This window comes from Juglans regia, chromosome 7, assembly GCF_001411555.2.
Source record: "Juglans regia cultivar Chandler chromosome 7, Walnut 2.0, whole genome shotgun sequence".
Lineage (NCBI taxonomy): Eukaryota > Viridiplantae > Streptophyta > Magnoliopsida > Fagales > Juglandaceae > Juglans > Juglans regia.
The window spans coordinates 22,866,286-22,893,204 of record NC_049907.1 but is presented as its reverse complement, the minus strand read 5'-3'; the positions used below and the strand labels follow the sequence as shown (position 1 = coordinate 22,893,204).

Genomic DNA, 26,919 nt, shown 5'->3' with positions numbered 1-26,919 from the left:
CCGCACCATTCGAGCTCCGCGCCCGCGTTTTACGCGGTCGAGCCCATCTCCCGCTCCATTCGAGCTCCGCGCTCACGTTTTACGATTGCAGCCCATCTCCGATTTTGGCTCCTCAATCATATCACCACCATCCATTTGGTCTAACTGGTCAAATTGGTTCTTGAAGTTGCTTTTCTCTATACAAGGAGCAGGACATGTGATTAGCCATCCATGGAAGATGCACTGAAGCTGTTGTCAAGATTGAAGCCACATACAATAACCATCATGGTAAAAAACATAAAATGGAATTATTTGAGAGTAGCAAATCTAAGAGGGGCACAAGCTTGTTGTGGACTGTGGATCTCTAAGCGTGAAAATGTTTCTGAAATTTGTGAATGAAAGATAATGACCATTTGCCTAAAAGAGCACACAAAATAAGTAGTTCAGTAGCAGGAATTATACAAAGTCATCTATTTTTCTTTTTTTATATAGGTAAAATGACATATTTTTCCTTGCAAGTTAAAAGAGTAGGGCGGAAAAAAAGTAAAAGAAGTTCACATAGCATATTGTATTGCAGTTACGTGCATCATAAGAAGTTTATAATAAAAACTAACATGATGATGAACCTAACCTGAAAATTACTTGAACATCTACCTCTTGTAAAGTCCGAAATAAAACATGTTGAAGAAATCCAACTTCCTAGGGTAAGAAGAAAAGCTACTCAGGTCTAATCAATTCACTAAAATTAGATCAAGTTAAATATAGTGTCACCCAAAAAAAAAAAAAGAAAAAAAAAAGAAAGAAAAAGACTCTAAGAATATATACAGAAGCCAACCAACTTAAATTAACCTTAAATAATTGCTACTTTGTTTCACAGGAGAAATCTATCAGTTGGGAAAGCAAACAAAACTCAGAAAAAGTCACCCAAATCAATATTTTGTGTTCATTACTTCCTAATCAACAAATCAATTTTGGCCAAGGCCCAAGATCCAACAAAATAAGTTTTCACGGTATTCTAAATAAATGACCACCAAGTTGATTCATGGGGGCTGGGTGCAAAATTATGAATCAAAAGACCTTGTCCTATTGAAGCTGGACACGCCGACAATGGCTGATTCTCCCTCCTCTTCAGTATCACGCACATATGCATCTTTAGCCGAACTTGCAGCAGCAAAACTGAAGGAATTCAACTCTCTGTGCACTTTTTCCTTACAAGGCCAAAAGCTTTCATCTTCAAGTGTAACCCTTTGAACATTAAAATAGAGGTTATAAAAAGTGTAATTTTCAACTTGAAAAATCGAGGTTATAAAAAGTGTAATTTTCTCTAAAAAATTATATTGATAGTTATAAAAAAAAAAATTGAATGCATCATTTTTTCAGCTGCAATAGGAATGGTTTCCGGTCAAGCCAACATACTTTTTGGGGTGCACTGCTACAATAAGCCAACAATGTGAGAGGGATAAACATAAAGTCCACAGTTGCAAGGGGGTATGTGAATGGGAAAGGAAACTCGTGGGTTGTCAACTTATTTCCTAATCTTACAACATAAGAACAACACCCACATTCATCACCAAACAATTGTGAGAAACCGAAACCCATTTTTAGGGAATTTCTTTAACAATTGAAAAAAAAAGCCTCACTTTCAATTTTAAAAAAAAAAACTTCAAAACAGAGCTTCAGACAATAGATTCAAAACAGAGCAAATTCATCCAATACATTCAAAGCACAACCCAAATTGTGATTTCTTACCACAAGGTGAAGAAGCAGACGAAGACCCACACGGTAGAGCACTATGAAGAAGAAGACGAAAACCCACTGTGATTTCTTACCGGTTTGTTTACAGACGACGACGCCGAAGACCAAACGCAGATGACGCTTACCCCCCACGAGACTGCTCAGCCTTTTCCCAATTTTTTTTCCACTTTCTTTCAACAATCCAAGGAACAACAACGAATTTTTTTCCAACATAACCCAGAGCTTCTCGGAAGAACGGAATCAAAGGAAACTTGAAGAAGAAGCCAGTAGCATTTACCCGCATTTCTTGTTATGGTTTTTCTTTTCTTTTCTTTTCTTTTTTTTTTAATTGACACACCACTTGCAGGGGACGATTGCCCCTAGCAGAATTGTTTTCAAATTGAGGGAGATAATGATAGGATGACGCCTCTATAGGATCCCACCGAAGTCGTTTCTTTACTATTTTGCAAGAAATGTCTCATCAACATACCCTTTAGGAGTTTGTGAGCTTGATTGGACCATATATAGTATTGAGAACTTTTATGTGGTAGAATGGTGTTTTTATTCATCAAAGTAAATGAGTACTGCTACATCCACAAAGAAATTACACAAAAACAATCTCACAAACTAATGTAATTTCATTTGATTCATTAGATCTACTATACAATAAAAGTAACTTTATAATCTAGCAAACCACATCAAGCCATATCATTTTGTGTGATTACTTTTGTGTAATACCTTTGTAGCTAGAGTATTTTTTATTTGAAAAACTCTCAATCTTAAGATAATGATGGACTTAATAAATATCAAGTACTAATAGCTTTGTTTTACCATCGATCAAGTGAAATTATACATGGTCAATGCCAGGGATATTGATCATGATAGAATACATATATAATGATTTCCATGAGAGATATAGCTATCACCTTGAGTTTAATGAAATTGATCATCTAAGTCTAGGCATGCATGCATCATAATTTCGGTAGCAAATATTAGTATTTTCTCCCTTTGTAGAAATATTTATAGATGGCCATGTTCTAAATTAGAGATACAAATATTAAAGTTGTAGTTTAAAACAAATTATTTGATAGATGAATATTTATAGGAGATTTATTTGCATGCTTTAGTGAGATAGGGAGTCCTTTTGAACTAGGTTATGAGATAAACGAATATTTGAATCTATTAGAATTTAGGTTTGTGTCTTATTAATTTATTTATATTGGGGGTAAATTTTCTGGTAAAAGTCGAAGTAACAAAAGGCTCATCTTTTAGGCCCAAAGACAAGGTCACTCTTGAAACTAGTATATGGTTAAAACCCTATGGGAAAACCTCACCATCCTGAGTAATGCTAGATACAGTCATGAGTTATGCAAGCGTTAATCCTTTTGAAAAAGAGTGAGATCCACCATTAAAAAATTAATTTTTTTATGTGGATCTTATATTTAATCATTTGTTTCAAAATGAGTGGATGACGCTTGCACATTCTATGACTACAAATATCATTTCTCATATAGAAATGCTTGCCAAAAAGTGCTCGCACAAGATCAAGTCTTCATCCTTGAAAGTGCTTCCCAGGATAGTACTCGCACAGGAAGGGGTCCTTATCATGGTATGCTCGCCTAAGAGGAGTACTTACCCAAGGAACGGTGCATGTAGGAAAGTGCTTGTCATTTCCCCATAATCAGGGATTGTAAATCATTAATAGCATAAGAAAAGGTTAGTCGAGATCAAATTAGGGAACAATTGATTTATATGGGATGAGATCGACCTTTGAGAAATAAGCAATTAATGTGAAAGTGACCTGATAGCTCATTAATAAACGAATACATAAAAGCTTGATAAGCATTAAAAGAGGCATGTACCTGCTTATGAAAGCCATTTATCAGACCAAATCTTAGCTCTTTTCTCATTTCCAATTCTCCAAAAAAGACCCCCTATAAGCAAAGGTCTTGCTACTAACAAACTTCTCCAAATGAAAGAGGGGTCTCTACCCAACTTGGCTTGGTGGAAATCCCCTTCTGAAAAGTATTTATGAGTGAGAACTCTTGTAGCTAAGGATTGTGGGTTCTGCACTAATCTCCAGCATTGCTAAGTTAAAGGTTTCTAAGTCTCTGAAACCAAGACCTCTTACAGATTTGGTCTTGTCCATTTGATGCCAATGGATCCAATGAATATTCCTTTCACTTGCTTTATGTCTCCACCAATATTGCTACATAATTATGTTTATCTCCAACAAGATAGATTTAGGGATCTTGAATACTCCCATGCATAGTAGGTGGGAATAGCTTGTATCACATATTTGAACAATATTTCATTTCCAGCTTGTGACAAAAAATTCACGTTCCAATTGCTTATTCTTGATCTCATTTTATCCTAAATACTTTTGAAATAGCCTGATTGAGATCTTCCCACTAGAGCATGTAACCCAAGGTACTTCTCATAAGTCTGTGTTGACCTGATTCCAGCCATTTGTATGATAATGTCCTTTGTTTCTTCCCTTGTATTCTTGCTAAAAGAGATTGAGGTTTTTTTTTTTTTTTAAGCCTCTGACCTAGTGTCTGCTCATAGGTATCAAAGAGACTCAACAATCAGCTCCATTCTAAAGAGTTAGCCTTGTATAAAAGAAGATTGTCATCAACAAAGAAAAGATGACTATATTCCAATGACTTTGATAGAAAGCAGTTAGGAAACCATTAGGACTTGCAAGCTTAAGGGACAACAACCTCTACTTCTGTGGCAGTGAATTCTTGAAGTAATTGAGCATTCGTCTCTTCTGTAACAATGGCCACTAAGGATTCTTGCAAGTTGAGAGGTTGTAAATAACTATTGAAAGTAGCCTTGGAACATGAGACTAATTTCCTCGTGTGTTTGCCGAGTTCCCTTCTGCATCTGAAATCCTTTTGATGGCATTGGTCTTTCTTCTCTAATTTGCACAAATATGAAAAAAAAATTGTATTCTTGTCTCCTTCCTTTAGCCATCTTTGTTTGGCTCTTTGCTTCCATTTTGGATCTTCTTCTTCAAACAAACTATCCAACTCCTTTTTCAAGGCTCTGATTCTCGTTGTGCAACCACCTACATTAACCTCTTGAAGTAGTTTGATCTGTTTGCATTAATAAGACCCTTTTGGTTTTTGAATGTTGCCTTACTCCAAGTCATAAGACTTTCCATGCATCTTTTTAAACCATTTGTTGCAAGAAAAAGATGGCTTTGTGTGCAATTCCAAGCATTACTAATAACAATAGTGCATTCATCCCTTTAGCCCAACTTACTTCATACCTGAATAGCCTGCCTCTCTTCCTTCCTTCTTCAATTCTATTTCTAGTTGTTAACAGTATAGGGCAGCGATCTGTACTTTGTGCTGCAAGGGTATTGACAGTAGAATTAGCATACATGTTAAACCATTTAGAATTTTCCAATGCTCTATCTAGTATTTCCGAAATGAAATAATATAAAAAACCAAATAATATGAAAAACCAAATGTTAAACCATGTTGTTGCTATTGACATTTGGTTTTTTATATAATCAGTTAAGACAATATAAAAACCCAAATACAAAATATGGTATCATATTAAATTATTATTTTTATATATTTATTTTTGCGCTCGCTAAATATAAATCTTGCCTCTGCCATTCCTCCAGGTAAAAATGGTTCCTTTTTCTATCAAGTAATATGCACATATTTGTGGCTTCCAAGAGAATTAATGTGATCTTGGGAAATTTTGAAGTTGTACCAACCTAGCTGATTTTTATTGTGTTGCAGGTAGTGAGGTAAGGGATTGAAGATTGAGTCCCGCTAAGGACACAAAGAGATCCCATAAGCTAACGTGGCACTATGCCACATCAGTTTTTTTTTTTTTTTTTTTAAAAAACTCATTTGGTCGAGCTGTCTCATCCCATTCCTAGTGTTTCTCTTTTCCAAAGTTGTCTCGTTCCAGAGTTGTCACAATGGTCATTTGAGCTTCGTCGTTCCGTTCCTAGTATTTTTGCCACATTCATTTGAGCTTCTTCGTCCCCTTCCGTGTGCTTCTATAATTGTGTTTCTATAAGTTTCATTTGGTTGTCAGCTATTGCTATTGACATTTGGTGCGCTTCCTGAAATTTATATGCGCAAAACCATAAAGTTCTTGTTGGTTGTCGGTATACAATGGGATATATTGTAAATAGGATTAAATTATAATTTAGGCTAGGGTCTACAACCAACAAGAGCAAGTCGAAAAATTATTTCCCAGTGTCTGCAACCAACAAAACCTGAAAAATTATTTCCCAATATTTGCAACCAACAAGAGCAAGTTGAAATCATATTTCCCATTGTATGCAACTAACAAGAGCAAGATGAAAAATTATCTAAAATTATTCTCAACATAAAAAAATTATACCCAATGTCTGCAAAATGATAATATATATATATATATATATATAACTCTTGTCGCTTCCCTCACGCTGCTCTTCCTTTCTTAGCCACAAAGATGACGAGCTTTGCCTTCGCCCACGGATTGGGACCAGAGGAGCAACACAAACATGTTGATAAGCATCACTAGGCTTCTCCCCACCAAACGTTCATGTGCCCACTAGCTCCATAAGAGCATTGGCAATGGACTAGCCATTTGCCAATGCAAGTCTAAATTAAAAGTAAATAGAGGAAAAATCATCTACATTGGCCTAGCTAAACATCAAAAGTTTAACATTCTATCTACAGTAAATCTTCACCCCTCGCCAAGTTTAGCGAGTTACTGCACACGGATCAAATGTTTATTTTATTATTTGTTGCTCCCGCGAAACTCTTTCCCTCGGTTTTTCTGTGTCTTCTTCTTGAATCCACCATTTCTTCTTTCTTTCTTTTTCTCTCCCGAAACTCATCTCTTTCTTTCTTCTTCGACCTTCTGTCTTCTTCCTGAAACCCATTTCCTCTTTATTTTTTTTTTCTCCTGAACTCCTTCTCTCCTTTCTTCTTCGACTTTCCCGTGATTCCCGAAACCCTCAATTTTCTTTCTTTTCTTTCTTTCTCCCGAAACCCCTTCGCTTCCTTTCTGCGCCGCCCTTCTTCTTTCTCCCGAACCTTCTCTCCCGAAACTCTCATTCTCTTCCGCCCTTTTCTTTCTCTCCTCCTCTTCACCCTTTTCTTTGTTTCTTCCAAAACTCCCTTGTTGAGTTCTCTTCTACGCCCTTTTCCGCCTTCTCCCGAAACTCCCGAAGTGGTTAGCAGGTGTTCTTCGTCTTCTCCTCACTGAAAGTGTCCGCTGGTGGTAAGTCACTCACTCTCTTTTTTACTCACGGGGACTCACACCCCCGATTGTTTAAATGCACACACACTTAGATTTCTTTGCTTTCACATGATGAAATTTGTGGGTTTTACAATTCCAGACTTGGAGGCAATTTTGCATCACTGGACCGTGTGGCACGCTCGTGAAAGCAATCGATCCCCACGTCCAAGTTTAGGTATGGATGATCTGTTTTGTGGAATGGTTTTGTTAATTGATATATGATAATTGTGGGTTTATTGATGTGTGCAATGTTGTTGGTTATTGAAAAATGTTGATTGGTATTCTGTGAGTGGTCTGTACATATGAACTCAAACGAGTATTTTGTAATTTTGAACATCATACATGCTGAGAAATTGTAATATTCATGGCAAGAAATTCAGTGGCTGTCATGTTGCATTCCTAAACAAGCATGGCATTTTTGCATTTAATATTCAATTTGAGCTTAAACAAGAGAAGATTGAGAAGGAACAAGAGAAGATTTTGATAAGTTATGAATGGAGAGGGTCAAACCAGAGACAAAACTTTTCAATGCCTTACAAACTTATCAAAGCCTAACATGTAAAAACTTGGTACTACTACTACAGCATAATAGGCACAATTTATACATCAATATGTAACACAAATATTGCAGAAATCAACTTAAACTACACAACATAACAAAGTAGACTTAAATAACTAATGACTTTATCTTAATATCTTTTGTTCCTAACTAGAGTAACATTAAAAATGAGGAAAGATAGACATATAAGACCAACAGAGAAAGACATTCCAAGGGCTCGAAGTATCTTCAGATCAAAATTTTCAGCTAGACTTTCATGGCCAATTACTTTTGCACGTTGGACGAGCATTATCTTTAAGCTTATCAGCATATCCTGTGAAAATAAATACTTTCACAGTCAGTGCTAAAACTTAGCATATAGATCCATAAAGCAACGAAGCTATCTAAATGGATTTCTTCTTGCACATCATTTTGGATGTAGAAGTACACTCATAAGAAAATGAAGCAAGACCAAATTAAAGTTTCTATGGTGCCATATTTAATCCAGAAACTTTGTCTTACAAGAGAATGCCTATTACCATTGCAAGCTGAATCAATTCCAGAAAATCTATAAATCTTTAAGTCCACAGTACAACAAAACTAATTTCACCTAATCCCTGTTCAGGGTTTTAGGATTCCCATGGAATTTTTTTCTTAATTGATATATGATAAGCTATCTTTGGAATATATACAAGAGATGCAATTTGAGGTTTGTTGGGCTAGACCTCGATGTTTGCTGGGCTGGACCTTGAAGAAATACCAAATAAGGGTTAAGAACAGTGCCCTTAACATCAGCCTTGATAACCATATTTGTGCTATACTTTTGGGACACCAGGTTATTCATGGCAGCCACCACATCTGAAGAGTACCTTACCTCATCAAATTTCCTTGCTCTAATGCATGCATACCCTTCAGAAACAACATGAATTTAATCATTAAAAGCCAAATAAGAAGGGATGCAGTGGACAAAGTACAATAGTCCCCAACGTACATCATGTCTAACCATATAATGTAATGCAAAGAATAAGGCTTACACTTTCTAAAATTTTTTTGTAGCTTTTTTTGTGCTTATTTTTTCCATTTCTTTTCAAACTACCTAGAAATTATTATTGGTATTTGTTCACATTCTTCTCTCCCTCTTCTATGTGCATTCTCTGAAAATAGATACCCCACTAAATGGATGTTTGCTGCTTTGGGCTGTTTGCTGCTTGGATACCTTCTGTTTTGTTGCGATAAGCATGCTGCCCCATTAGATGATTCATATGCATACTATAGTTGTTTCAGTTTCCATGATTTAGCTACCATTTTATAGTTGTGCCATACTAAATTCATGTTATATTTCTGAGTTTATTTGATGCTTATCACAATATAGTTTTACAATGCTCATCATCTAGTTTTACAATCCTCTTTTCACACTTATTTTATTTTCATGAAGTTTTGTTTATCAAAAAGTTTTGTTTAAACTAAAAAATCGAGATATGAAATTAGGATTTCACCTTTAGATATATATATATGTTGCATTTGTGGACTTCTATAGTATTGATATTGGCTGTTTCAGTCACTGTTCCAGACCCAGTCAGTGTATAACTTCACCCAATCTGAGTTAGTGAGTTAGTCTGAGTTAGTTTATAAGTCTAAGTTAGTTTTAGGCACACTGCATAAGAAATATGGATGCTGATTTTATTGTGCACTTATAACTATTGGAGCTGGAATTGCCGAAACCACTATTGTGCACTTATAACTCAAGCTGAATGCTGTGAATATGCTGGAAACTTGTGGATTTGGACTTATATTGGATCAATTTTCTGACTCATTGAAAATTTAATCTTTCTCAAGGATGGACACACATTTTGAGGATGACCCCTTCTTCACCACTCTTTTACAAAGTGGGGGAATAGGTTGTAATAGCACCCCAACGCAACATTCTAATGTTGTGATCCAAGCAACCACGACTGACGGTGAAAAGAGGCATCATTCAAAAAAAGTTCAAAGAGGTGCATCTTTCACTGTAGAGGAGGATAATCTCCTCGTCTCAACTTGGCTCAACATTGGCATCGATGCGATAAGGGGTACTGATCAAAAGTCAACTCAAATGTGGGAAAGAATTACCACATTTTATCATGAATATAAAAAACGAAACATTGCTGACCGTTCTGAGAGCTCATTGATGAATCGATGGTCCACGATTCAAAAATTGACAAATAAGCTATGTGCATATATAGCACAAGTAGAGTCATTGCACCCAAGTGGTACAACCGAGCAAGACAAGGTATGTAATTATTTGATTTTTAATGCTGAATTTATGTTAGACTTATTTATAAACTAAAACGTATTCCTTCACCTTTATAGATTGAGAATGCCAAGATGTTGTACAAAGAGATGGTAGGGTCTAATTTTACAATGGAACATTGTTGGTATCTTTTGAGACACCAACCAAAATGGCAACAACACATATCTACCTTTGGTAAGAAGAGAAAGCCACAAGAAAAATATGTTGATGAAGTTGATGTTGATTTAGCCGAGGAGGACTTGGAGGTTCTTACTGAGAGACCTCCAGGCAAAAAAGCTGAGAAAGAAAGGGAAAGGAAGCGGAAGTCGATGGAAGGCAAAGAGGTAGAGATCAAAACATCGTTAGCCAAAATGACCGAGGATAGAGTGATGACCATGGAAGAGCAGAGAAATGCTATGTTGAAAGCAGACGAAAAAAGTGAGAAAGTATTTGAACTAAAGAAGAAGAAGTTTGAACTAGAGGAGAAGAAATTTGAACTAGAGAAGAAGAATTTTGAACTAAAGATAATGACGCTAGATGTACGTGGCATGAATGCCATGAAACAAGAATATTTTAGTAATATTCAATTTGCAATTTTTAAGGATTCGAATTCTCATTCTAGATGTACATCTACATCTCCTTCGACACCTTATGGAGGTGTCTAACTTCTAGTGTTGGAACATCTAATTTTTTGAGAATTTAGTGGCTGCTCAGCCACATGTGGGATGTATAAACATGTGGCTGGATAGCAACTAAATGCATGGATTGTTTTGATGGATTAGTGGACTGTTTTTATAATTTTAGTGGACTGTTTTGTAATTATTGGACTGTTTTGATGGATTAGTGGACTGTTTTGTAATTATTGGACTGTTTTGATGGATTAGTGGACTGTTTTTATGGATTAGTGGACTGTTTTGTAATTTTAGTGGATTGTTTTGTAATTAGTGGACTGTTTTGATGGATTAGTGGACTGTTTTTGTAATTTTAGTGGACTGTTTTGTAATTATTGGAATGTTTTGATGGAATAATGGATTGTTTTTGTAATTTTAGTGGACTGTTTTGTAATTATTGGACTGTTTTGATGGATTAGTGGACTATTTTTGTAATTTTAGTAGACTGTTTTGTAATTATTGGACTATTTTGATGGAATAATGTTCCATTTCCTTGTAATTTTAATGGACTGTTTTTATGGGTAGAAGAAATATTGGTATGTTTGTATATGTGAGTTTTGGGTGAATGGTTTACAAAATATATTTATTGAATAATTAGGTTGAGGGAAAAAATAATTGAAAAATAATAATTTTATTTTTTAATAAAGTTATTAATTAAATTTGTAAAATATTAAAAAATATATATATTATTAAAATATTTAATATTTTATTATTATTTAGACTTTAAGATAGCTAGTCCAATGTGAACTACTTTAGCTATAAATTCATGTTATAGTCAAAACACAATATTCTAACTAAATTTTAGACTTGGCAAGGCTCTAAGTCAACATTAGCGACGAAGTCTTTGTGGCTTTGCTGCTTTTGTTCGGAAATGGAGAGTGAGGGAGAGAATTTGGGAAAAGGAGGGGGAGGGGGACTCGGGCGCAAGGTAATGAAAAGCAAGAAAAAAAAATAAAACAAAAAATAACTGACGTGACACGTCAATTTGTGGAACCTTTTGTATGGAATTTATTTGTGTCTCTAGCAGTCTTCTTGAAGATTTTGCTAGGAGGTCGAAAACTATATCAACAAGTACTTCCACAACTATCCATATATAAGCCACATTAATTATATGATGTAGCTGACCGCTAAAAGCAGAACTATATATAGTACTTCTTCACAAAATTCTCATCCAATATGAGTTGGAGAAAGAGAAAAGAAAATTACATAGTCAGAACATAAAAAATAAAGAAAAAATCGAAAGATGTTATAAACTACGTGTCTAATCGAAAGATTAAATTTTAATATTATTTACACAAATGGGAGGATCAAATTTTCTGTTTGTAATTTAGATCTTAATTTTAGAAAGAAATGAGTACATGATTGGTAGGATTTATTCTTTGGTCTGGTTTGGTTACACAGATCAAACTATCTTATTTCATATCATATAATCATTACAACATTTTTAAACTTCCACATAAAATATAATAAAAAATTTAATTTTTTCAAATCTCTAAATAAAAATAATATTCTAACAATATTTTATTAAACTTTTAACTTTTATCTCATCTCATCTCATTTGTGTAACTAAACGAGGCCTTAACAAAAATACGGTTTGATATTTTGAAATTAAGATCAGTATTCAAACATATATAATATATATCAACATACAATAGTTTTCCATCAACATAAATCTAATGCTGTCCTTATTACAAGCAGTGAAGCAAGACAATGAATAAAATCTCAATAAAAAATTGTTGTAGTAAGAAAACCCAAAGAAAACTATTTCCAAATAAATTAATTAGAAAAAACAGAGAGATATTATTATATATAGGACAATAAAAAAACAAAGGAAAAAACAATGGGTGAACCCAAATCATTAAGCCCCCCTCTGTCACATATATGATTAATTCCGAAATTGTTGTGCAAGGCTTCTGACAAAAGAAATATATAAAAATTAGACACATAAATATTATAAACAACATGAGCTTAATTAATTAATTAGTTAGCCTCGTATGTTGTGCCAATGGACGAACCAGATGAAAACACGTTTCATGACAAAGTATAAAAAAAAAAACTAGGGTAATCACTAATCAGGGAGTGCATGTGAAATCGTGTGTCAATGATTGAAGGTCACGTTAGATCAAACAAAAGGGTTTGCATGAATTCATACTGCCGACAGAGAGAAGGCATCTTTCAAGTTAATTTGATGAAACGCTAGCTGTATAATTCAAAACGTCGAAAATGGTGGGCGGTGGGAACTGGTAACCAAAGAAAGCGATAAAACAGTGACTGAGAAGTTGTTGGGTTGGATCTTGACCTTATTAATTAGTTCTTTTGAATTCTTTTTTTTCTTTTTCTAAAACATTTTTCTTTTCTTTCCTTAGGCTTCTTCTGAATTCATTCATTCATGTCATTCATGCATGCATGCATGTCTTTAACTACTACACACGTTGGAGCACAGTATTAATTTTTTCTTTCGAGGTCATATATATATATATATAGATACTAGTTTAAGTTTTGGTGCATGGGAATCCATGGAAAATTAAGAGGTAATCAAGACATCAGATGGTCACACTTATTAAAATAACTAGGGTTTATCCTTATTCTCTTGTCATTAACTGGTTATTTTTCACCCTGCAGATCCCTAAAGATTAGTTGCACAGCTTACAACTACGATATCATGTTTATAAAAGTCTGCAATTGATCTCGCATTATCATTAGATGCCCCTAAACTACTGTATATAGCAAGTACTAGAAAACGCAAAAATAAATAAGAAACTGCATGCAGAGAAAATGAGCCCTTTTTTTTTTTTTTATCATGAAAACAAGACTTTACAGCTGGGTGTATCTACATATATATATGTTGTTCTACAGTAACCCTTCTTATAGATTCCAGTTTGAAGACTGAAACCGCATGTTTTAATAATAAATGCGTCCAGAATCAGTGTCTTGCAGAGTGATTCGTCAATCTGTTCAGCTTTGCCGCCCCTCGTTAAATTAGGATGATGAGGTACGTACAGTATAACTCACAGAAAGGGCATGCAGTGTCTATTCCTTCCCCCCGCCCTTCCGCCCAACTTTGCTGCCAATGCATGGCATCTCTTGGTAATGATCCGCACGTATCTTTTAGAGCTAGCTAGCTATATATGCTGTTTCACATACAGCAGAAATTACTGCAGATTTTAGTGCCTTTCCTAAGGAAAATGCATGTATCTGTCCCTTATGTTAGATAGGCAAACGAACATACCGAAATCCTCTCCCCTATATATAAATATATATATATATATATATATATATATAGTATTTGAGACGGGACACTCAACTGGCCATATCCAATGATCATAAGCGATTTAGGTAACGCACCTATATAGCTAGAAGCCTAGACATGCATTTAACCCAATTCACTGATGAAATTAACTGAGATATAATTTAAGTTAGATCAAACCAACATCTACAACGATCAATATTGTTTAATAAAATGCAGATGGTCAATTTTTTTTTTTTTTTACCAAAATAAAATAAGTTTTTTTTTTCTTTTTTTTATTCGGAGAGAGGGTCAAACTCAAGATTTGGAGGTTTGGATGTTGTCACCAGGCCATATACCTTTGACATATGATCTATTGTAGAATTGAACTACTAATTAAAATTATTAGATATATATTTACACACACGTATCCATATATATCTATGATCTTCACATATATAAGTTTTATTTATTTATTTATTCTTTTAAAATAAGCACTAAATTAAATTAAAATATAATATCTATGGCCAAGGGATAATTACACATTGGGTAAAATTTCATTATATTACGAGAGAGTGGTGGGAAAATACACAGTAGTACGTACTACTTATATATAGAACGAAAATTTGTTCTTCTACATGCTTATTATTAATAATTAAATTTTACTAATTAATATTATAATATAGAAAGTTGTACAGTATTTAATTTGTTTGTAGGCTTACAAATTAATTAATTAGTCCCATCCCAATATCGCTAATTTGCTGCTTAATTATTAACTCGAAGGCCAATCCGAAAATATAATTAATGATTACCAGAATTAATTAGTACAAGCCAATCCTAGCCTGATCATGATCTCGCGGATGCTTCTTAATTCTATCTAAATGATCTCCTGCCAACCCAATTTCCAAGACCCGCAAGAGATGATCAGGGGGATCATGAAAGCCCCTTGCAATTTTCTGATCACTCTCATCAAGCTGTTAGATTAATTTCCTCCTCCACTACTCTCAATTTTTGTCTCTCTAATTTCTTCCTTTCTTCGTTCTCTCGAAAAATAATTGATCACAATTAAACAGTTTTCTTGTAGTGTTAACTAATCTTCATATTTATCATCTTCATTTACAAGTTTTCCGGCCCTTCCTTGAAAGTAGTTAAATTAAAGTTTAGATTGATGTTGTTTGCAAATCAATATATATTGTATAATTGATCATTTTTCCTTTGGTTGTCTCTCTTTTGTCTTGAATTATGATCTCTAACATCAAGTGCTCCCTAGCTAGCTCAAATCGTTGATGTTAAGATCTCCTTCAATTAAATGATGCAGCTCAGTACTGATCTGCTGTGGTCCTCATAAATTAAATACTACAAGAAGATCGAGAAGGCCGCCGGGAGTCATCTACCTAAAGCATATATTTTCAAAGCTGGAAAAGCTACTCTCCCTGGCGGCCGCTTGCTGGGGCGCGCCTACTGCATGCTGGGTTTTTATTATTTATTTATTTATTAAGTATTTTTAATAATATTTTGATTTTTTTTAAAAATATTTAAAAAAATATATATATAAAAGAAACAAAATGAACTAGCGAGAATTTCCAACTGTGGCGGCAGAGCCACCCATGCATGTTCAAATATCAAGACTGGCCTACTGTTAATTATCGCATGAGATCATCAGACCCCACAACGTCTACTAAAATTAATGCAAATCTGAATTAAGTTATATATATATTGATCTTCAACTGCATGTTCTGGATACGTAAATCAGATATATATTAAGGGAACAAATAAAACTTGTTAAAAGATATGCTGCAACGCGTAACATCGATCACCATGATATATCATATCAACAACAACAACCATGTATATTATATATTAATTGCGATCTCCAATATTGAACCAAAAAAACTATAAAAACGTCCCTCTTTTTTTTAAACACATGCAGTTGATCAAAAAGAGTCATGCATGGAATCTAGATCAGTGGTGGACCTATTAAAATTATATATATTTATTTATTTATATGAGTAATGCTACATATAGTCATAGGTTATGTAAGCGTCATATATTCATTTTGAAAAAGAGTGAGATTCACTATTAAAAAATTAATTTTTTTCATGTGGATGATCTCATATTTATTCACGTTTTTCAAAAAAGTACGTAGTATTTGCACACTCTATAACTGTAAATATCATTTATATATATATAAAGTTCTTAGATTTAGATAATGGTACGTAATAGCTAGCTGGATATTTATATATATATATATATATATTCCATTGGCGTGCTAGCTAGCTAGCTTTTTGTGTTCATGCTAGGCAAGATAGATAATTTGATGCTGTAATATTGCTTATAATGCTATCGTATGTATCCCTCATGTCTATCCTTTTACTATTTTTGAGTCAAAACCCTATAGGAGAATACAGTTTAGTGGCTAAGGCCTTGGAATTTGGAGAGGTTTATTTGTAGTCTAAGATTCAACTTATAAATTTAGGTTAAAAAACTACCGACATTATCACCTAGAAGGAAGGAAGGCTAGAACATACATCAAGCAACCGGATACATAGTTTGGAGGGGGTATTTGAGTCATGATGACATTATATTCCTCACTCTACCATCATGTGCCCCTCAATAGCAATTCGGAAGCACTAACTATTAAACAAAACCACTATATAATAAACAACCATTGTTGTTTGAGTTTAGTGACTAAAATAATTATAACTCCATGATAATTGATTGGGACCTATATAATATATATATATATATATATATATATATATTTAACAATAGATTTTGATAGTTTAAGACTGCATTTGGTTCTTTGACCGAACACAACTCAAGCTGAGTTCGATTCAGATTTAAACCTCTTTTAACATCTAAATACTCAACTCTCAAATCATGACTAAACTCATTTCAACTCAAAATCTCTTTACACGGGAGACTCATAATCTTTTTCAACTCAACACCTCTTTACATGCGAGACTTACAACATTTTTTAACTTTTTATAAATACATTTAAACTCATCTTAACATTCAAATATATCTAAATTCATCTTAGTAGGATCCCACATAACTCACTCCACTATTTCAACTCACTATTATTCATAAAGAACTCAACTCAACTCAACATCCAAATACAACAGACGCACAAACATGCATACACGCGCATGTGCGTGTCATGTGTATATATATATATATATATATATATATATATATATATATATAAGTGGAGGCCTTTCTTAGGTCATTACATCGTGGGGATTGAGCAACAAGTCTATAAAGGTGGATATGAAGGGATATATGCCGAATTTTGTACAGCCTTGTATGGGCTAGCCGGCCAACAGTTACCATTTGATTATAAAAGAGAGAAATAATCAAATTTGCAAATGATTGGTTATGTTAATCTTAGGTTCTAACAATATTTATTTCATTAGACAATCAATTTGTGACTCCAAAGTATAACCTCACTACTTACTTTGTATAAAGGTCATTTATATAGGATCCCAATTGTCTTTACGAGCGCATTTAACTATATATGGAATCACATTCTGATCAGACTTGGACCCAAACTTTTTTCTTGGGCTGAAGGTTAGGTTTGTTGGCCAAGCTTATCTTGGATTGGCCCTTTTTATTATATTTTATTTTATTTTTCTAAAAAAAAAATCATTAGCTATCCTTTTTGTATTGACTCATTGAGTAGTGCCTTACATTTCTTTTTATTATTTAAATTTACTTTTTAATCACACAAGTTGATGTAACGCAATTAAAGTTTCTTTTTATGCCAAACATTTGAAGGAAAAATCAGTTAAAATATGTCGCATCAACTGATATGATTGATAATGACAAAAATTAAGGATAATAAACATCATTTTTCTTTTAAATATTCCAGTTAGGATTATAAGATAAGTAATGATATACATACAATATATTACATAATAATATTATAAAATAAAAATATTTTTTATAAAATGATGTTACTTTTATAAGATATTTTATAAAAGAGTAATGCTACTCATCTATCAAACTTCTTTCATCCTTTCATTATCTTATGATATGATATTATGTGATTAGAAATTATTTATTACATTTCACTTGTAAATCTATCATTTAATACCACATCATGAAATGATAGAAGAATGATGGAAGTTAAGATGATGAATAGATTTTTTTTTTTTTTTTTATAAAAATACCTCTTATTTAAAACATAGTTATGTAAAATATTGTGTGTAAATTATTTTTCTTCCGGGATTAAATATTTGATATCTTCACACAATTTTTTTTTTAAATATTAGGGGATTTATATGTTTTCATTTCCTTTTGAATTAGAGCATTGAATTTGGACAAAAGAAAATTAAAGGAGCAAATGTATGGACCGAATATCTTACCTTGATTGAAACTCAAGCAAGAATGAGTTCTTTTATACGGACCATCGAAAATCTTATCTACCTTTTACTTTTAACGAACTACATTTAGAAACACCACAAATTGAGATTAAGATAATTTGAAAAATTATATAACTAATGAGTAATGATTTGTCTTTTTGTAAAAAGCTTATAAAAAAATCACATTTTTCTAGTGGAGTTTACTTTTTTATAAGAGTCTTCCCTAGACTTACAAATAAAATATTTCTACCTAATATTACTTATAAAAATAAATAAATTGCAATTCATTAAAGAGTCGGGCTAGTCCGTTACTTTGATCGCTAGATACTTTTTTAATTTTTTAATTTATATTTTTTTAATATATTTAAATATATTTTTTAAAAATATCAATATATTTAAAATCACTTTCTTAATTATTAAATAAAATTAAAAAATAAAAAATTTCCCAAACAGTCAACAGTAAGAATTAGCAGACAAAGTAGTTTTATCCTTCATTAAATGAACATTACTCATAAAAATAAATAAATTGCAATTCATTAAATGAGATTACAGTAAGATCAAAAAACTTATTTTTTTCTCAATCTTTGACGGTAAAGTTATTAATTTTATAAATATATATATATAAATTAAGAGACAGGATTTTTCACAAGATATTAAAAAATATAATTTTTTAGAAAATAGATAGTGAAATGAATAAATAAATAATCTCCTACCTCTAACACAGTAAACAGAGTTAATTACTAACTCTTAAAAAAAAAAAAAAAAAAAAAAAACTCCACCATTTTGCTGTGGATTTAATCATTGATGATTGGTATTGATTAGCACCATATGACTAAATACAGTGTCAGTGTTTAGTGGCTTGCAGAAGTAAAGTTTAAAATCTTCCAATCCCTTTCCCTTCCCTTCTATCCTATCAAAAGAAACAACGGGAAAAATGTGCATAAACAACAAAGAAAGGGGCTAAATGTTTTTGAGAGTTATTGTACTTTTTTTATTTATGTCTAGTTTAATTATAAAGATGAGATGAGATAAAAATTAAATAAAATATTATTTTATTTTAAAATTTAAAAATTAAAAAAATTAAATTATTTTATTTTAAAATTTAAAAATTAAAAAAATTAAATTATTTATTATATTTTATATAAAAATTTTAAAAAAATATAATAATTAAATGAAATAACGGAGATGAGATTGTTTATATATTCAAGCGGCCCTGATAGCTGGGGCAGACAGAAACACACGTTGTGGATAATTTCAAAAAACAAGAGGAACGGGGAAGGTGGTTTGACGTTTAAGGCCCGGAATTATACCAATCTCCCTCTTCACCCGTCTGTTACGGAGTTTTTAGGCAGAGATAGATCTTTGCATTATTAATCATAGCAAATAATCTTTTGAAAAATAAGGTCAAAGAGACAGCTCGTTGCTTTTATCTTTCTTGCTTCTCTTCCCTTTTCTCAACTCTCTCTCTCTCTCTCTCTCTCTGCTTTTCTGCTAACACAACACCCATCTTTCTCTTTAAAGCTTTTTTTTTTCCTCTTCCTCTTCCTCTTCCTCGTTCGAGTGACGTACAAGAACCACATGATCAACACTGCACGTCCTTTATTACCAATTCACTTTTCTCAACCTTTGCTTCCTTACAAGTTAGAGTACAAGACACCCCACTGAAGATTTTTCACTCCGAGAAAAAACATTTCTGGGTTTTCTTTTCTGATCCTTGGACTGAGCTATAATTCTTGATCTGGGTCTCCAACTTCTCTCAGGTTCAGTTCCATTTTCTTCTCTAACTCCCCCCAAGATTTCTTATGGAAAAGGAGAGCACGACACCTCTAAATTGGACTACGTCCAGTTTTGGCATGGAAATCCAGCCCAATGACCTGAATTGTGCAGCTGCTGACCAACTTCCCAATTCCTTTTTCAATCCCAATTGGGACAATTCAGTAGATCAGAGTGATCCCTTTGAGTCGGCTCTGAGTTCCATTGTTTCTTCCCCGGCAGCCTCAAATGCCGCTGCCATTCCTGGCAGGGAATGCCTAATGATCAGAGAATTGATTGGAAGACTGGGAAACATATGCAATTCAGGTGAGATTTCGCCGCAGACTTACGTCGCAGGCAACACCACTACCAACAACAATAGTACCAACACTTCTGGTTACAATACCCCTTTGAATTCCCCTCCTAAGCTCAATCTCTCGATCATGGACTCCCAGATCAGAGGGAGTCTGCCAATTAACGGTCACCAGGTACCATTTCATCCAACTCTGGCACCCTTTTCAGCAGACCCTGGATTCGCCGAAAGGGCTGCAAGATTTTCATGCTTTGGCAATACGAATTGTATCGGGTTGAATGAAACAGATTTTCCCTACGGATTAATGCCCGGAATGGAGTACGGCAAGATGTCTAATGCTTCGAGCAACCAGCAGTTCAAGGTTGTTGGATCTCAGATGGGAGTTCAGGAAAATAACAAGCAGGAAGGAAATGTAGTGGTCAAAAGGAAATTCATTAGGCTACCAAGGCCCTCGACGCCTGAAAATGCAGAATTGGGTGATTCCAGGGAGGGGTCTTCGGTGTCTGAACAAATCCCAGGTGGGGAAGTGAGTACCAAAGTTGACAGTGATGCCAATGCAAGGAAAAGGAAATCTATATCCAGAGGAAAGGCTAAAGAAACACCTTCTACTCCCTCAGCTAAACATCAAAAGGTAATAATTATAATATACGTGTGAATTTGTCAGTTTCAAAATTTCCTTTCTTTTGAGAATTATACGGAGATTTAATGAGCGAATTCATGGCAGACTACTGTGGAGAATGAAGAATCGAATGCAAAGAGAAGCAGACAAGATGAAGATGCTGGAAATGAAAAGGACTCTGCAAAGGCAAAGGCAAAAGCAGATTCAAAAGCTGCAGGGGATGGGAATCAGAAACAAAACAAGGATAATTCCAAGCCTCCGGAGCCACCAAAGGACTATATTCATGTCAGAGCAAGGAGGGGCCAAGCTACGGATAGCCATAGTCTTGCCGAAAGGGTACGAATTATGATAGTGCTCTATGACGTGTTCTTTAGTTAGCAGAATAGTTAGATTCCCATTTAACATTTCCCTCTTGTCTTTCTTTCTTGATCAGGTAAGGAGAGAGAAAATCAGTGAAAGGATGAAGTTCCTTCAGGATCTAGTTCCTGGTTGCAATAAGGTCTGTGTAATATTAAAAAAAATTGTAGCTTAAATCATACCCTGAGTTTCTTATGGAAAAAAGAATAAGAAATGAAATATAAGATTTGGACTGTATTCTGATTTCAGGTCACTGGGAAGGCAGTTATGCTGGATGAAATTATAAATTATGTGCAGTCATTGCAACGGCAGGTTGAGGTAAGCTGAAGTTTATCCCCCATTTATCTAGGAATTGCAGACTTAACAGTTCAGAATTTCTAAGAGTCCTGTGTTGGTTAATTTCGTTTTCTGCAGTTTCTTTCAATGAAGTTGGCTACTGTTAATCCAAGGATGGATTTTAACATGGAAGCTCAGCTGTCGAAGGATGTAAGTTGTTCATTTCTTCCCCGTTTTTAGTCTTGGGTATTGCTTGTGAATATTTTTTCCAGGCATTATATATAGTGGCTCAAACAATGTGAACTGCAGATATTTCAGTCTCGCGGAGCATTGCCTCCTACCCTTTATCCATTAGACTCGGTGATGCGTTCTATCCCATATGGATACCAGCCCCAACAAATGCAAGCCTTGCATGGCGGCATTGCCAATGAAACAGAGAATCGATTCCCAGTAAACTCTTTGTCTGCACTTTCTCGAAATAATCCAAGCGTGCAGTTGCACTTGCCTCCGATGGATGGATATGGAGAAGCCGTCCCACAAGTAATTGAAGAGACTTTGCTTATTTCCTGCATTTAAAATGGCCTATCTTAAATGATCTCAAAGGTGTACCATAAATTGATTTACAGGTTTCGGCACCCTGGGAGGATGACCTCCAAAGCGTGGTTCAGATGGGTTTTGGCCAGAATCAGCAGCAGAGCTTTCATGGTATTGGAATAGATTCATGAGAAATCTGGGTTTTTTCTTTTCTTTTGCCAGATAGCACTTTGGTTTGAGTGTCTAATCCAAAATTTGTTTGGTGCAGGCTCAGGGGCTGCAGCTCAGATGAAAGTTGAGCTGTAATTAACATTGATGGACAGGAGAGTCTTGGATTCAGTTGAGGCGGCCCCCGGGAGTGAGATGCCTCTGTACATAGAAAGCTTCCGGCTTGAATTAATCCTTAGCTTGGAAAGAGAAAAAGAAAAAGAAAAGAAAAGAAAAGAGAACCACTTCTTCTTTAGTTTCTTTTTGGCAATCTTTACGGAGACCCATTCTTTTGGAGAGTTCTTTCAAGAATTCCACATTATAATTATTCCAGAACTAATTGCAGCCAGTGGAGCAAACATTGTCTAGCCCACATTGTAGAAGACCGTGTCAAGGAGATTAGTTGAAAGCTGAAAGGAGAGAGATGGATTATTTTTCATGTCAGCAGCAGCTTTTGTTCCAACCTTGTGTATTCATATTGTATTACCTTACCATTGAGAAACACTATCATTGGTTCATTTGAGCCCTCCTATTATTCGACTAATTTTTATTTCCTTCTACTTTTTTCTGGTAATTGCTGCAAGTTTCTGTTGTAACTCTTGATCTTTGTCCAACTTGGGGTGCTGAAGATACAAACAAAAAAGAAAAAGAAAACGGAAAACAGAAAAGAAAAGAACTTCCAACCACCATTTTGAACTTAAAAATTGTAATGGATTTCCAAATCTTTTCTTTCAACCAACGGAAACAGTAGCTCTCAGATTTAGCTGGAACAAATACTTGTTCTGGGTCCCTTGATTGGGATTGATATGAGGTTATGTTAAATCGCGTAACTTGTGGGAAAGTAGATTCCTAATTGCAGCCAGCTGGTGAGTGGGGACAAATGTTATCACAAGTCCAACTGTTAGATTAAGAATGATCAGTGGTTTTTAGCTGGAACCCAGAACTCGTATCCCCCCTTTTCTTTTTCACAACCACCTTGGAATTCACTGCAAAACAGTTAGTTTGATTTCTTTTTTCATCTCTTCTTTTCCTAACCCAACCTAGAAGATAGAAAAATATTTTAGTCATAAAAGGATTATATAAAAATAAATCTATAAATTGATGTGGCTTGATGCAATGCATCAGATTATAAAATTACTTTTAATATAAAATAGATCTAACAGATCACATAAAGTCATATTAATTTATAAATTTACTTTTATATAATCTCTTTACAGTATTTCTTCATGTGATATTCTACTCTTAGAATATTAAGCAGTGAAAAGGGCATTAGAGGACCAGGTTGGCAGTGGTGAAGTTCTGACTTGGCTGAGAAATAAAAAAAAAAAAAAAAAAAAAACATGGACTTTTTACAAATCCAAACTTCTTGTGAGAATTTTTTTGTAGAAAGGAAACCTAAAAAATGGAGGATAATTAAGTGTGAGAATAAAGTGGTAGTGGAGTTGAGATGTAGATGGATGGGATACCATTTGGCTTTGAAGATATAATGGATAAAATAAGAAGTTGGGGGGTACTTTACATAATCAAAGGCTGTCATGAAAATACAGCTTCTAAACAACAACAACAAAAGTAATCTGCTGCACTATTTGCCTTTTTGGCCGCCATGTCCGGTCCTAAATTAATGGATTTTTGGTACGTTAATTACTTATTTTTAATGTGGTAGTTCCACTGTCTTTATAATATACAAAACTGGTTTTGTTTTAGCCATGGATAAAAGTGAAACACAATGGACAAATTTGCTGTTTGTTCTCCATTTTTTCAGCTCAATCTGTCTGTAGTCGGGTACGGTTGTTGCGTTTGGATAGTGAGGTATTTTAAGGTATTCTGTAAATAATAATAAAAAAATAATTATAAAATATTAAACAATAATTAATAATAATAATAAATAATAATAAAATATTCTAAGAATACCTTGACACCTAAACCCGTGACGTATCAACATTCTTTTTTATTAGCAAAGGGTGTAAAATTCCAACTAATCTAGACAAGTCAAGGAGAAACTCTCCCAAAATCTAATAGTCCCTGAATGTTTGAACTTTAGATCCCAAAGAAAATAAAATTCCGACTAATCGAAGCAAGTCAAGGAAAAACTCTCCACAGTTTACAGTCCCTGTGTTGGAACTTTGGATAGGGAAGAAACATAGAATCAATATCAAAATCTTTGCCATTAAACTATCACAAGGAATTACAGTAAAACGTACATAAAACTGTGAAAAATATGACGACACAGTGTCATTAAAATCTACTGAACAGCCGAAAATATAAGTGGGTGTTACTGTTGAATGAGATTCTCTGGCAAAGTTGTTAACCACTCCCCTATATCTTTATCGTGTACTGCATTTTATTGTATCCACTAGACTCTATTAAATTCGTCCATGAAAAGTTGGTTGTATGATTAGTTTTATAGAAGAAGATATAACGGACAGTATACTCTTTCCATTTTTGTAAATTTTAGTTTTCAAAGAACTCAGTTTGTAAATCCTTCACGCAAGTTAAGATCAAGTATTGATATCATTGGTAAGGATACATTTTTCCACTTGTACCCTACAGAAAAAAAAAAAAAAAAAATTTGAATTAGAAAAATAAATACAAGTGATGACACTCATATTTCTCTGAATAGAATTGAGAAGTGCTACAATCATAAAGAGATTTCACAAAAGTAAATACATAAATTGATATAGTTTCATATGATATGTCAGATCTATTTTACAATAAAAATATATTTATAATTTAACATATTAGATCAAGTCATGTCAGTTTGTAAATTTATTTTTATGGGATCGTTTTGTGACTAAAACATTTCTTTGATTATACTCAAAAGGAAGTTGTTTGACAAGTGAGCAATCCTCATGAGCTACCTAAGATGTACAACCTCATGTGCTATTTCTTTTCCATATTTTTTGTTTTTGATGGTTCTCCCATTTAGAAACCAGATCTTATGACATTGGTCTAAAAGACCTTGATTTTCTCCATACTTTAAACCACTACACATCGTTTTAATAGACTTTTCCGACCAAAGGGCTTCCAAATCCGCCCCATTGCACCTCCATGGCTCACGCCAATACAATCATCAAAGCTCCTATTCATCCAAAGAAAAACTCTATGGATCAGCAATTGTTGCTAATCTCACACCCCACACCTGATGTGTGGGATTTTTTTTTTTTTTTCCTTCTCTTCCCGTTTTCTTTTCTTCCCATTCATTTTTGCGTCCCATCCTACGAGCTCGACGAAGCCCCCTCAGATGTAGAGCATATTCCCCCCCAAGTCAAAGTCCCCTCAGACCCCATCTTCCTAGCAATTCCCTCCTGAAGCCCGTGAACAGATGCCTTGCTCGTTCCCTCCCGAAGGGCGACAAAACAGTTGGGTGGCGAAATAGAGCTAGGAGTCGTGGGTGCTGGGCGACGATGGGCAGAGGGAAGGCCAACGAGTCGTGGGTGTTGGGCGATGAGTCAAGAGTGCGTCATGGGTGCTGGGCGATGAGGGGTTCCCATGAATAGGTGGGTGGCGAAATGGTCTGTGGGGAAAATAGGTGGGTGGCAAAATGGTCTGTGGGGGAAACAGGTGGGTGGCAATGGGCAGAAGTCTTCCGATGAGTCGTCAGTGCTGGGCGATGGTTGAGATGACGACGCTCGAGGGTGCTGGGCAACGAGAAGAAGGAGAATGCAAGATGCATGCAAAATTCTAATGGGAAGAGTAAAACCAACGGTGCAAAACACACGTTTTGCTTGAAGGAAAAAATAAAATAAAATCCACGTAAGGTGTGCAACGACTGATGAGGAACAATGGCTGATCTGTAATTAAACTCTTACGTTACTAGTTTTCCTAATCAAGGATTCAAAGCGTTGCCATCATACTAACTATAGTCTCAAACTATCTTGGCTGCTATTTTTCCTCATATTCCTGATTTAGTTTTAAATCAATGAATTTCAAAAACTAAAAAGTTTCTTAGAAACTGTTGGCATAGTGTGATTTGGGTTGGAAAATAGTGACAGAATTAAAGCAATAATTGCGCCATCTTTTCAGGGACAAGTCTTTGCTGTTAGTCAACTTGGAGAATTAGTGCCTGGAAGTATAATTACTACTTGGAAATATAATTCTCAAGCACCCCCAATAAGATCCAAGGGCTGTTAAAGGGCTGTTAGGTACCTGCCTGCATCTTCACCATCACATCTGACGCTGACGTCCTCTAATCTACTTTTCCAATATTCTTATAAGAAAAAATTCAACTCTGTTTTAATTACAGTGGCCAAAAAATAATTTACCCTCTTTTTTATTTAACAACCAACAGGTTAAAATCTTTAATTGAATTTTTTTAACTGTTATTTTCAGTTAAATAGGTCACATTGATATTGAGATTTGTTTGAGAGCCTAAATTCAACTCTCTTTTTTTCTATAATGCAAAAAAATATATATATATTATTATTTTTTGTCAAATTATTTTGTCATTTGAATTACACCCATTAATATGTGATATTTTAAGTGATTTTCTTATTTTATTTTAATAGTTGAATTATAAATTCAATTAAAATGTATTACGGCTATCGTTGTGATTAAGAATGATAAGATAAACATTAAGAGTAATGTTGCTTAAAACATAATTGAGGATGAAGTAAAAAATTCGGGATCCGTTTGAGAATATATTGAGATGAGATGATATGAGAATTTTATGTCTCATCTCACCTTCCAAACTTGCCCTAACTATCCTTATATTACAAAGGAAGGTCCAATAAGGAAGTGAGAGTTAGGGGGCGGAGGGGTCCTTTGATAGGAAGTGTGATTAGGAAGGATTGATGGAAAGTGTTAGGTTATTGTTGGGTT

At 34.2% G+C, this 26,919-nt stretch overlaps 2 protein-coding genes across 2 annotated transcripts; both read left to right on the top strand.

Moving 5' to 3' along the window:
• Window positions 1-9,350: 9,350 nt before the first annotated feature.
• Window positions 9,351-13,090, top strand: LOC108996658 (glutathione S-transferase T3-like). The gene is made up of 3 exons (XM_035691469.1): window positions 9,351-9,782; window positions 9,863-10,228; window positions 13,076-13,090. The coding sequence occupies exons 1-3, from the start codon at window positions 9,351-9,353 to the stop codon at window positions 13,088-13,090; spliced, it is 813 nt and encodes a 270-aa protein (XP_035547362.1).
• A 6,237-nt stretch (window positions 13,091-19,327) lies between these two features.
• On the top strand, window positions 19,328-22,675 carry LOC108996679 (transcription factor bHLH77-like). The gene is made up of 8 exons (XM_018972700.2): window positions 19,328-20,739; window positions 20,833-21,063; window positions 21,161-21,226; window positions 21,334-21,402; window positions 21,499-21,570; window positions 21,670-21,900; window positions 21,987-22,065; window positions 22,163-22,675. Exons 1-8 carry the CDS (start codon window positions 19,846-19,848, stop codon window positions 22,198-22,200), a joined length of 1,680 nt encoding a protein of 559 aa, XP_018828245.1. The 5' UTR covers window positions 19,328-19,845; the 3' UTR covers window positions 22,201-22,675.
• The last annotated feature ends 4,244 nt before the right edge of the window (window positions 22,676-26,919 follow it).

What these genes read in the sequence shown, in the direction of transcription:
- LOC108996658 (XM_035691469.1), top strand. Translation starts at nt 9,351, where the DNA reads ATGGACACACATTTTGAGGATGACCCCTTCTTCACCACTCTTTTACAA. An exon ending in GTACAACCGAGCAAGACAAG is followed by an intron (nt 9,783 to 9,862) that starts GTATGTAATTAT and finishes TCACCTTTATAG; the next exon opens with ATTGAGAATGCCAAGATGTT.
- LOC108996679 (XM_018972700.2), top strand. Translation starts at nt 19,846, where the DNA reads ATGGAAAAGGAGAGCACGACACCTCTAAATTGGACTACGTCCAGTTTT. An exon ending in AAGCTCAGCTGTCGAAGGAT is followed by an intron (nt 21,571 to 21,669) that starts GTAAGTTGTTCA and finishes TGTGAACTGCAG; the next exon opens with ATATTTCAGTCTCGCGGAGC. An exon ending in TCAGCAGCAGAGCTTTCATG is followed by an intron (nt 22,066 to 22,162) that starts GTATTGGAATAG and finishes TGTTTGGTGCAG; the next exon opens with GCTCAGGGGCTGCAGCTCAG.